The sequence below is a fragment of the Muscardinus avellanarius genome (genome assembly GCF_963383645.1).
Source record: "Muscardinus avellanarius genome assembly, chromosome: 3".
NCBI classification, from domain to species: domain Eukaryota; kingdom Metazoa; phylum Chordata; class Mammalia; order Rodentia; family Gliridae; genus Muscardinus; species Muscardinus avellanarius.
In genome coordinates this window covers 143,646,930-143,658,319 of record NC_137788.1, presented here as the reverse complement: position 1 = coordinate 143,658,319, position 11,390 = coordinate 143,646,930, and the positions used below count along the sequence as shown (strand labels likewise).

Sequence of the window (11,390 nt, the reverse complement as noted above, 5' to 3'; positions counted from 1 at the left end):
ATCACAGTTGACCATCAGCCCCTCATGTGAATGTACAGCTGGGTTGACAGGCTCCGAGCTCCTGACTCATCTCTGTCCCTTCAGCCCAGCTTAATCACCCTACTTGATGTGGCCACTTCAAAACTGCCTGCCATCTGGACCTGTCCTAGGATAAGTTATTTATCCTGACAGCTTTGAACTCTGAACAAATTCTTAGGCTGGTTTGTAATCTTGCCCGGCCACCTGCAGTGACTCCTCACCTTTGTATCTGCTTTCTTTTGTCTTTGGTACTGGGGATTGAATCCAGGGGCATATTACCTTTGAGCTACACTCCCAGTCCTATTTTATTTTCATTTTGAAACAGGGTCTTGCCAGGTTGCTGAGAGTCTCACAAACTTGTTGAGGATGTCCTGGAACCTGTGCTCTTCCTATGTTTCCTAAGTACTGGGATGACAAGCATGCGCCAGCACGCTTGGCTTTTATCTGCCTCTTGCCTTTGCTCTTCCTACTAACTCTTTCTTAGCCTTTCTGTCATCTCTCTCATTGTGCAAAGTATGATGTGCGACTTGAGTGTTATAGCTGTTAGTAATTAAGCTCGGAATGGAAGAATTTGCGATTGGTATTGACACCGAGTGAGCCATGAATATTTCTGGTGAACTAAAGCTGATGAAAGTGCTACAGCTTGTAGATTGCTATTCAGTACATTCTGATAAGTACAAGTCAGGTCCATGTTAATGATCAGCTCCCTCAGGGCACACACCTTACCCTTGTTTCCAGCCCTACAGCCCAGCATTGCACAACACACGGCAACGAGTTTGTACCAAATCAGTTTGTAGGCTGCCTTTGGGGCATCCCTTGCAATTGTAGTACCACCTGCTCGGCTTAGGTGCCGCGGTTGCGGGTGCTGGGCCACTTTGTGGCTCCGGAGCACCAACCCCAAGCACCCCTCGCTAACTCGTCCTAGGCTGTTCTCCAGGCGGCCTGCAGGGGGCGTAGGGCGCCAGGGCCCGTCGTCCGGAAGCGAGAGGGGTGTGTGTGCTCGCCCCGCCCAGCTCCATCGCCCTAGGTTGGCCGATCGATCGACGAGCGGCAGGGGCACAGGGGCCGAGCCCCGGGGTGGCATTGGGGCGATGGCGGCGGCGGCCGCGAGCGGCGCCAAGCGGAGCCTGCGAGCCGAACTGAAGCAGCGTCTGCGAGCCATAAGCGCCGAGGAGCGGCTGCGCCAGTCCCGCCTGCTGACCCAGAAGGTGCGAGACAGCGAGAAGCCCGGAATCGCCGCCAAGCAGCGCCTCTCTGCGCGCCGGTGGATCTGCGCAGGCGCAGGCGCAGGCGCAGGCGCAGTTCCCTGGCGCGCACGCGCACGCGCACGGCCCCTCGGGCGCACGCAGTCCCCTGGAGCGCGCACGCCGCCCCGCCCCTGCGGCGCGCACGTCTCCTGCGGGCCTCTGATGGGGACCGTGGCTGCCATGGGCGGGAGGAGGGGCTGCTGAGCGGTGGAGTGGGGAGGCTGAGCGAGGGTGCGGGCGCTAGACTTCTCTCTGGGAGGGCGGTTAGTTAGGGTAGATGGCATTTGTGGTGTTGGAGGTGAAGGGGGTGCCGAATGCACGGTGAGAACCGGAAGTCCCGGTGGAGGGCGCTGGTGCCCTCGGTGAGTTTCAGGAGAATGAGCTGGGAAGGGTCCCGGCAGGTCAGGAAAGTGACCTGAGACCTAAGCAATTCCTTGTCTGAGGAATGCCTTAAGATGATGTAGACCCACGAAAGGCTGGAGACGTGTATGTGGAGTGCCGGGGCTGTGTCTTGGTGCCTCCAATCCCATGCTTCTCTCAAGAGGAGGTGAACATAGCCGGGCGTCGTGGCACAAGCTTGTTAATACCAGCATTCTGGAGGCTGAGACTGGAGGATCAAGGTTCGCGGACAGCCTCAGCTACTTAGTGAGACTTTCTGCAATTTAGTGAGACCCTTTTTCAAAAGAAAGAATAAAAAATGGGGAAGGGGATGTAGCTTGGAGGTCAACTATCCTTGGTTTCCATCCCCAGACCCGCAAAAAAGAAGTCATTTTTTGTTGTTGTGAAGGTGGGTTCTAAAAATATTTGAGAGACTAGTTTTTATTGAACCAGAGGAAAAAAATTCAATGTCCCATGTGTAAATGTACTAGCAGCTCTAAGAAATTTTATGTTGCTCTTACCCCTGTTTTTATCATCCACTTGTTACAGTTTAAATGGTGGCAGGGCTCTTTTTCTTATTCAACTAAAGTTTGTTGAATAGGAAAAACGAATAGGCAGCTTGGTGCAGCTTTAACAAATCTCTATTACAGAATCAGTAGGAAATAGAGAAAAAAAAAAGGGAAAATAGCATGCTACATGCACGCTGGAGAGCCTGAAAATGGAACTCTGGGACCCCCAGCCTTTAAATAGATTTTGTATTGGTATCTTATCGGCGTTACCAAGGCAATGGGCTGGTAACTTATTCCTTAGCCAGGTGCTACCTCTTTGTCTCCGGGCAGTACACACTAAGTGCAGGGGTTAAGAATCTACCAGGCCTTTGCCTCCATTGTATTGGGCAGTATTATTTGCTCATTAACTAAGGGTGCTTCAAAACCAATGGAGTTTACCTTTCCTACACCCAGGCCAGGTCATAGAGGAGAGGAGGTAAACAGAGGCACTGATTGCCTCTATACATTTTTAGGGCTAAAGGCTTTGTCTCTAAGGCTTTACTATAGGTTAATCATTAGGATGAAGGGCAAAGGGAGAGGGGAACTCTGCACTGTAACAGCTGCCTCCCCTCCCTGCCTGAGTGCCTGCACAGCATCCAGGCCCTGACTACTTTTTACATTTTTGAAATTAATACCAAAGCAATTTTCCAATACTGCACACATTAATTTTTCAAATTCAAGTTTCCTGTGGGGTAAAGCAGCAAAACAATACTCATTTCACACCTCCTCTTTTTTTACATGGTAGGTGTGCATGAGTCATCTCTACAGATGTTTTTCATTCAAATCAAAGAATTTTGGCAATTATGAGGAAAGCATTTCTAAGTGCTTTAGTAAGTGCAGAGAGTATAGAATTTAGTTTAAAACTTAACTGATTTATTCAAATATATTAAACATCTATGCTTTTGTTACGTACTGGGTTGTGGGAATACAAAAGGTAATGCTTGTTGTCTTAGAGGAGCAGAGACTCTAAGAGAACAGTTAGTGCATAAAAAACGCAAAGTGAATAAAAAATGCAAAGCAAATGCAGAATATGTGAAAGGTAAGCACCAATGTTGTGGAAATAAGCTCAGAGAGGAGGATTTAGAAGCTTTCTATAGGAAAACATTTGACATAAACTTTCCAGTTTGAAAGATGGGGTGGGGGAACATTTGCAGGGATATTTAGGCAAGAGAGGGCTGTGTGTGTGTGTGTGTGTGTGTGTGTGTGTGTGTGTGTGTGTGTGAGAGAGAGAGAGAGAGAGAGAGAGATAGAGAGAGAAAGGGAGGGAGGGAGGGAGGGATAGGGAGTTTTTTTTGTGGTACTAGAGATTAAACCCGATCTGTCTTTTATTTTTAAGTTTGAACACAGGGATTTGCTAATTACTGCATGCTGGCCTGGAATCTTTGATTCTCCTGTCTCAGCCTCCCTGGTACTAGGACTACAAAATCTTGAGCCTCCATGCCCTGTGGCACAGTCTATTCAGCATGGACTTTGGGACTATACAGATGTAACTTTTTTTTTTTTTTTTTTTTTTTACTGTTAATAATGTTGGACGAATCTCCTCATCTCACTGAACCTCTTGTTCTTTAACTATAAAATGAAATTATATCCAATTATAGTTACAAAGCCCCATTGTGAGAGTTAAAGTTATGTGTGAAGGGTTATATTCAGTGCTTTACACATTTTTGGTAGTTCTTTTAGGAAGTATATGTTGGGGAGATTGTGCATTGAGAATAATAGGACCCAGCAACTGATTGGATCGAGGTTAGAGAGTACTAGAAGGAGAGGGGACTTGTAGTGGATGTTACTGGCTACATAGACTTACCACAGAAAACTGCTGCTGATGAGAAGCCTCTCACATGGAAGTCTCTTGAGTCAAATACATAACTTAGAGAAAATTAATATATTTGGTACTTGACATTTGGGGTGGTTGGAGAGGAGATAGCTCGAATCTCCTGTCCTCCTGAAGCCAGCACTTTTCTTTGGTAGAAAGTTTAAACAAGGCATCATAAAAGATGATTAAACACAGAAGTCAGCCAGTTGTCACAGGTTGAGATAGGGAAGGACAGCGAGGCAGTCATGTGACAAGCTTAGAGGAAGGAAGGGTTAAACATTACTGCGAATGGCATCACGTACCACCATCTTATCGATTCCATCAGTTTACTTGGAATCCGTCCACTTTTGGACAAATCCCATCCGGCCAGTACTATGTACTTAGCTTGTGCTGGTCCAAGACGTTAAATCTGTGTGCAGTTCTAAGATGGCTCTCGATAGAGACTCATATATTTTTGAGATAGTGGTGTTTAACATTACTAAGCATAACAAATAATGTAGGAGCTAGAGCAGATTATGAAGGGGCCTAGAGAAAATAAGTTGCTTAGCTCTTTGTTCATGGAAGTTTTAATTTTTTAATTTTTAATTTTTTATTTTTAATGGAGTCTTGGCTATGCCGCCAGTCCCAGGCTGGCTTTGAACCCCTGACCTCATGGGATCCTTCTGTTTACCCTCCTGAATAGTGTCTGTAAAAGATTAGAATCCATACACTCCAGTTGGGAATAATAGCTATATAGAGGCAGAGTAGCTAGCAGCAATAGAATGGCAACTAAGAGCCAGGGTCAAAGGAGGAGAGAGAAAATTAAGATCCATGACCCTCAGTAATAATGCATTTTATCTCATACAAACACACAAAGCAAATGTTTTACAATTCTTCCTATAATAAATGAACTTATATTTCATTTAAAAACATAGATTGTAACTTACAACTCATTGTATGACCAATCAGTGAATTATGACCTGAAGCATGACTGTGTAAGATTGTGATTTTTTTTTTAATATACTGAAATACTCAGTAAAGTTTGTTTTATTTTTCTTTTACACTGGGAATTGAACCCAGGGCCTTTCTATCTTTGAGCTACCTTCTTGACCTTTTATTATTTTGAAACAGGGTCTCACTAGGTTACTGAGGGTCTTGCTAAGTTGCTGAGGCTGGCCTTAAACCTGCGATTGTCCTGTCCCGGCCTCCCAAGTACTGGGATTACAGGAATATGTTACTATGCCCAGCTCAGCATAGCACCTTTTAAATAATTTGAAAGCCGGGCGTGGTGGCACAATTTGTAATCCCAGCATTCGGGAGGCTGAGACAGGAGGATCGCGGTTCAAGGACAGCCTCAGCTACTTTGTGCGGCCCTTTGCAACTCAGTGAGACCCTGTTTCAAAATAAAGAATAAAAAATAGGGCTGGGAGTGTAGCTTGGAGGTAGAATGCCCCGGGTTCCATCCCCAGTATAACACATACAAAAAAAAAAATTGGAAATTTATCAGCAAAATAATGTATGAGAAAGACATTCAGCTCTATGCCATGTCTTGAATCGCTAAATAAGATAAAAAATTAGTGCTTCCCTATTTGTTTTCCGTTCTATCAGTTTATGATACTTATATTGTGATATTGTCAAGTTTTATATCTGTTTATTTTAAAAAAATTTTTGCAGTACTTGGGGTTGAACTCAGGGTTGTTCTACTTCCGAGCTACACCCCCAAGCCCTATTTTTTTATTCTTTATGTGGAAACAGGCTTTCACTAAGTTGTGGAGGGTCTCACTATGTAGCTGAGGCTGGCTTTGAACCTGTAATCCTCCTGTCTCAGCCTTCCATGTACTGGGATTACAGGTGTGCACCACCACATTTGGCCAAGTTTTACATTTAAATTCTGTTTTATAGCTGAGCATAGTGGTGCTTGCCTGAAATCCCAGTACTTGGGAGGCTGAGATAGAGGATCACAGGTTTGTGACCAGCCGTAGCAACTTAGTGAGAACTGTCTCAAATAAAATAGGGCTTAGGGGTAGCTCAGAGACCCTGGGTTCAATCCTCAGTACCACAAAAAATTAAAAACGAACAATCCCTCCCCCCAAAACCTGTTTTGTAACTATAATGAGTCTACTGAGCACTTACTGTATATCCCTTCCAAACCTGAATTCCAATCGATAGTATTTACAGAATTTTGGTTCCATAGATTGTATTTACTGTAGAACCAAGTTGCATGATTGAATATATAAGGAAAAATATATAATTTTAGCTCACTAGATATGTGTGGCTAGGAGAGGATTGTTTCAGTGACAGTACTAAATATATTCTCTGGTCTTTTATCCTACAGTTGCTTCAACTCATGCCATGTATTGCTTTGTTCCTATGGAGAGCATGTATCTAATTTAGCCCTATATTTTTCCAAAAGCTTTTGATTGCCTTTATTTTTATTTTTTGGCAAAAAGAATATAACTTTATGTTATCAGCAGATTCTTTTTTTTTTTTTTTTTTTGGTGATACTGGTGTTCCTGGAAGCCCTTCTACCTCCGGGCTACACTCCCAGACCTATTTTATATTTTTATTTGGAAACGGGGTCTCTTAAGCCAGTGAGGCTGGCTCCAAACCAGCTCGATCCTCCTGTCTCAGCCTCCCAAGCGCGGGGATTACAAGCGTGCACCACCATGCCTGGCGTCAGCAGATTCTTTTTCATGTTGTTTGTTAAATTTTATCCACTCTCTTTTTTTTTTTAAATTCTTTATTTTTGAAACAGGGTCTTACTAAGTTGCAGAGGGCCTCACTAAGTAGCTGAGGCTGGCCGCGGACTCAGATCTTCCTGTTTCAGCTTCCCAAGTACTGGGATTATAAGTGTGCGCCACCATGCCTGGCTCTTTTTCTTTAAATTAATTAATTAATTAATTATTTTCCTCTCTCTTTCTCAAGGCATCCCAGTCCCCACTTTCTTTTGGTCTGGTTGCCTTCTGTTTCATTGCCTAGCTCTTGCCTTGGGGTTTCTTCTTACTCTTCTGAGTTAGAATTGTTTCTTTCTCTCTTGTATATTTTCTTTTTTTTTTTATTACAGTATTCCTCAAGTACTTTTCTTAAAATATTAGGGGGCCAGACACGGTGGTGCTTGCTTATAATCCCAGTACTTGGGAGGCTAAGACAGGAAGATCACAGGTTTGAGGCCAACCTCAGCAATTTAGTGAGACACTCAGCAACTCAGATCTAAAATTAAAAAAAAAAAAGAAAGGGATGGGGGTGTAGCTTGGAGGTAGGACCACCCTGGGTTCAATCCTCAGTACAAAAAAAAAAATTGGTGTGTATATGTAACTTTTTAGAAACTTTATACATTAAAATATTTTATCATTATATTTGATTGAATTCTAAGTTTACCTTTTATTTTGGGACAAGGTCTCACTAAGTTGCAGAGGGTCTCACTAAGTAGCTGAGACTGGCCACAAACTTTTGATCTTCCTGTCTCAGCCTCCCACGTACTGGGATTACAAGCGTGCTCCACCACACCTGTCTGAATTCTAAACTTAAAATTATGTTTTCATTCTGCTCATTACCTATGGCTTCCATTCAGTTTACTTATTATATCTTTGATCCTTTTCTTTTTTGCCTTTCTTGAATTCTTTGTAATCAGATAATAATATCCTAGATTGAGCTTCCCTTAACATCTTTTTCTCATTTTTTCTGTTTTTGTCTTCCTTCCCTGTCTAATGCTTTCTCCTAATTTTTTTTCATTTTGCTAATCACATTTAATCATTATTTCTTCGATCTCTGATTACGTCTTTCCCATTAACAATCTGTTGATGTTTTATGGATACAGTTATCTTTTTGAGTTTGTCTGAGACTACTAATTCAAAGGAAACTTTTCTTTTCTCTGAATTATCTCAGTGTCCCACTGCTTTCTCCCCCTACACCTTATTAGTTTATTTTGTATTTTGGGTTTTCAAAATATTTGGTTGTCCTTTATTGTCTACACATACTTAGGATTGAGGTTGTATTAGATAATTCTTCTGCCTTTAGCAGTCACCCTGGTAGGGGTGCTAAGGGAGGGATGTGTTCTGTCTCCTCTACATCCATGTTCTCACAATGCTGTCATCTGCTTTGTCTGTAAATACTGTCTCATTCACTCTCAGAGGAATTCATCAAATCTGTTCTTTTGTTCTCAGTGCTCTAGTGGATTTTTTGGTGTTTCTTTACAAATGTCATGTAAATGAGAAGAGAAAATACAGAGTCTCACACTGAATTTTAATTGATCTTTCTTATGCTTATTCAGTTCTTGATTTTCTCTATTCTGCTTTAAAGACTTTATCTCTTCTTATTTGTGGTCCTGGGGGATGAACCCAGGGCCTTGTGGTAGGCTAGCACTCTACCACTGAGCTACCTTGTCATCTCCCTCCCCACTGCACCCTTTTTGGTTTATTTTGAAACAGGGTCTCACTAAATTGCCCAAGCTGGCCACCAACTTGCCATCCTTCTGCCTCAGCCTCAGCTGGGCATTTAACTTTCTCAATAATGTTTGGACACCCAAAGCCCCAGCCTTGCCCTAAGTCTGGGTTTCACATTTCCCCTGTGCCAGCCTCATGATAGCTGTACAGCTTCTTAGAAACAGGAGTTAACTTCCTTGGCACTGATTTGATGTGCTCTATCAACTTAAATTTTCTCTTTCTCGTTTTATTAGGAATAACTTGTCCCTACCTGTATCATATTCACAAGAGCTACTTTTGTAGTACCTTTTTCTTCTTAGTTTGGAGGACATGAGAGAACAGAAAAGGGAGCTAAGAACTAATTTCTGAACAAGTAAGTTCCCGAGATTAACTTTTTTGTCATAAGCAAAATTCGGCCTCTTTCTGCTTGATGAATATTCAGCTGAATATGGATTTTATTTTCACTGGGATCTCCATAGCCTCTCATCCTAGTGAACACTTTAAAAGACTGGGATGGGGGTGGAAGAGCTGATGGAGAATTATAAAGCATGGTCTCTGCCTCAGGGAATGTAGAGACTTGTTCAGAGTACAACATTTGAATGGGCATATAGCTAATTAGTCGTCAACTCATGACAATACAGATTGAATTGTTGCGTTGTATAACAACTGTAATGTATGGAGGGCTCTGCAGAAGTCAGAGAAAGTTAGGGCTTGACTTGGGCCTTTTGTTTTTTGGTACTGGGGATTGAACCGAGGCTGTTTTAACTCCAAGTTATACTCCTCAGTCCTATATTATTTTTATTTTGATACAGGGTCTCATTAAGTCATCAGGGTCTTGCTAAGTTGCTGAGGCTGGCCTTGAACCTACTACCATTGCCCTGTCTCAGCCTATCCAGTACAGGCATGTGCCACCATATCCAGCTTTGAGTTAGGTTTTATTTTTATTTAAAAATTTTATTTTTATTTTTATTTTTTTTGGTGATACTGGGGTTCCTGGAAGCCCTTCTACCTCCGGGCTACACTCCCAGACCTATTTTTTTTATATTTTTATTTGGAAACAGGGTCTCTTAAGTCAGCGCGGCTGGCTTCAAACCTGCGCGATCCTCCTGTCTCCGCCTCCCAAGCGCGGGGATTATAAGCGTGCGCCACCACGCCCAGCTTTGCGTTAGGTTTTAAATGGGTAGACTTTAGGAGAAGAGAAACCAGCAGTTCCAAGAGTAGAGAAACTTGTGGCAGATAAGGTTCATAGATAAAATAAAGACTCTAGGAGAAGCACATGAAATGACTGGAGACCACTAAAATGGGCAGGTGGGGCTCAAGCCTGGAATTCTTGAGACAGACATCTGGTCTTCTCAGTGGCTTTATTATTTATTTATTTATTTATTTATTTATTTATTTATTTATTTATTCATTTTGTGGTACTAGGGATAGAACTTAGGGGCATTCTATCTCCGAGCTACACCCCCAGCCCTATTTTTTAGTCTTTTTTATTTTTGAAACAGGGTCTCACTGAGTTGCGAAGGGCCTCACTAAGTAGCTGAGGCTGTCTGTGAACCACGATCCTCCAGTCTCGGCCTCCGGAATGCTGGGATTACAACATGCGCCACCATGCCCGGCTTGACTTTTTAATAATTCTTTACTTATCAGAGTAGGTGTACCAGAGGGATAAAGGAATCAGGTGAAGTAATTCTTGGATCCTGAACTAAAAGTCATGCTTCAGGATTTTGCATTGTCTAACTTTTCAGACTACTCCTCTTTCTTGTGGAAAGTGAAGAAAGTTGGAGAAGGTTGGGAGAAAAGGGAGAAACTTTTAAGGGGGGTTGCTAGTCTTTAAAAGAGTAATCTTAGAAATTATAATTGGTATCATTTTCCATTTAGGTGATTGCCCACAGTCAGTATCAAAATTCGAAAAGAATTTCCATCTTTCTGAGCATGCAAGATGAAATTGAGACAGAGGAGATCATCAGGGACATTTTCCAAAAAGGCAAAACCTGCTTTGTGCCTCGATACCAATTCCACAGCAATCACATGGATATGGTGAAGTTAGCATCACCTGAAGAAATTTCTTTATTTCCGAAAACATCCTGGAATATTCATCAGCCTGGTGAGGGTGATGTTCGGGAGGATGCTTTGTCTACAGGTGAGTGTTTTTGGTGTTAGAATTGATATCTTAGGATTTGACAAGTTTTTTTTAGACCTCTTATCTGCCTGTTCTTTTTGGGTCAGGAGGAATTGCTTTTCCTGTAAAAATACATTTATGTTTCACATATATTTCAAGACACCCAATTTCCTGGTTTAGAATGTGATACCATCTGTGAGTTGTGAAGTATAAACTGTCATAGTAAGTTATCAAGGTGTTATTTCCTTCTTGGGGGCATGTGCCCTAATCTTGTGGGTAATTTTTCCATTTCTTGTGATTTAATAAGAATATAGTCTGACCAGGCATGGTGGCTCACGCTTGTAATCCCCGCGCTTGGGAGGCAGAGACAGGAGGATCGCACAGGTTCGAAGCCAGCTGTGCTGGTTTAAGAGATCCTGTTTCAAAAATATAAAAATAGGTCTGGGAGTGTAGCCCGGAGGTAGAAGGGCTTCCAGGAACCCCAGTACTACCAAAAAAAAAAAATATATATATATATATATGTATATATATATATATATACATATATATATATACATATATATATATATATATGTCTGTGGAGTAATAAAGGTATTAGTATTAATGCTAAGGAGCACTTATGTCTCTAGATCAGATCTGTTAACTGCCTTCTACATATCTCTACTTGTGTGTCACATGGGCATCTCAAATACAACATGGTCTGAGCTAAATCATACTCCACTCTACTCTGATTACCATGTGTTCATCTCTACCAAGTGCCCATATCAGTGCATGGCACCACCACCCAACCAATTGGCCATGTCAGAAATCTCCATCATCCTTGGTTCTTCTCTTTCTGTCATGCCTCACATGCGGTCTGTGGCCAAG

General features: G+C 42.4%; 1 protein-coding gene across 1 annotated transcript in view; it reads left to right on the top strand.

The window, feature by feature from the left end:
* Positions 1–1,109: 1,109 nt before the first annotated feature.
* Positions 1,110–11,390, top strand: part of LOC308259452 (5-formyltetrahydrofolate cyclo-ligase) — a gene marked incomplete at both ends in the record, with an annotated part of 70,237 nt that continues 59,956 nt past the window's right edge. The window contains 2 exons of the mRNA XM_080690470.1: positions 1,110–1,226; positions 10,283–10,544. Of these exons, the coding sequence (XP_080546596.1) occupies positions 1,110–1,226; positions 10,283–10,544 (379 nt within the window). The remainder of the gene's footprint in view (positions 1,227–10,282; positions 10,545–11,390) is intronic.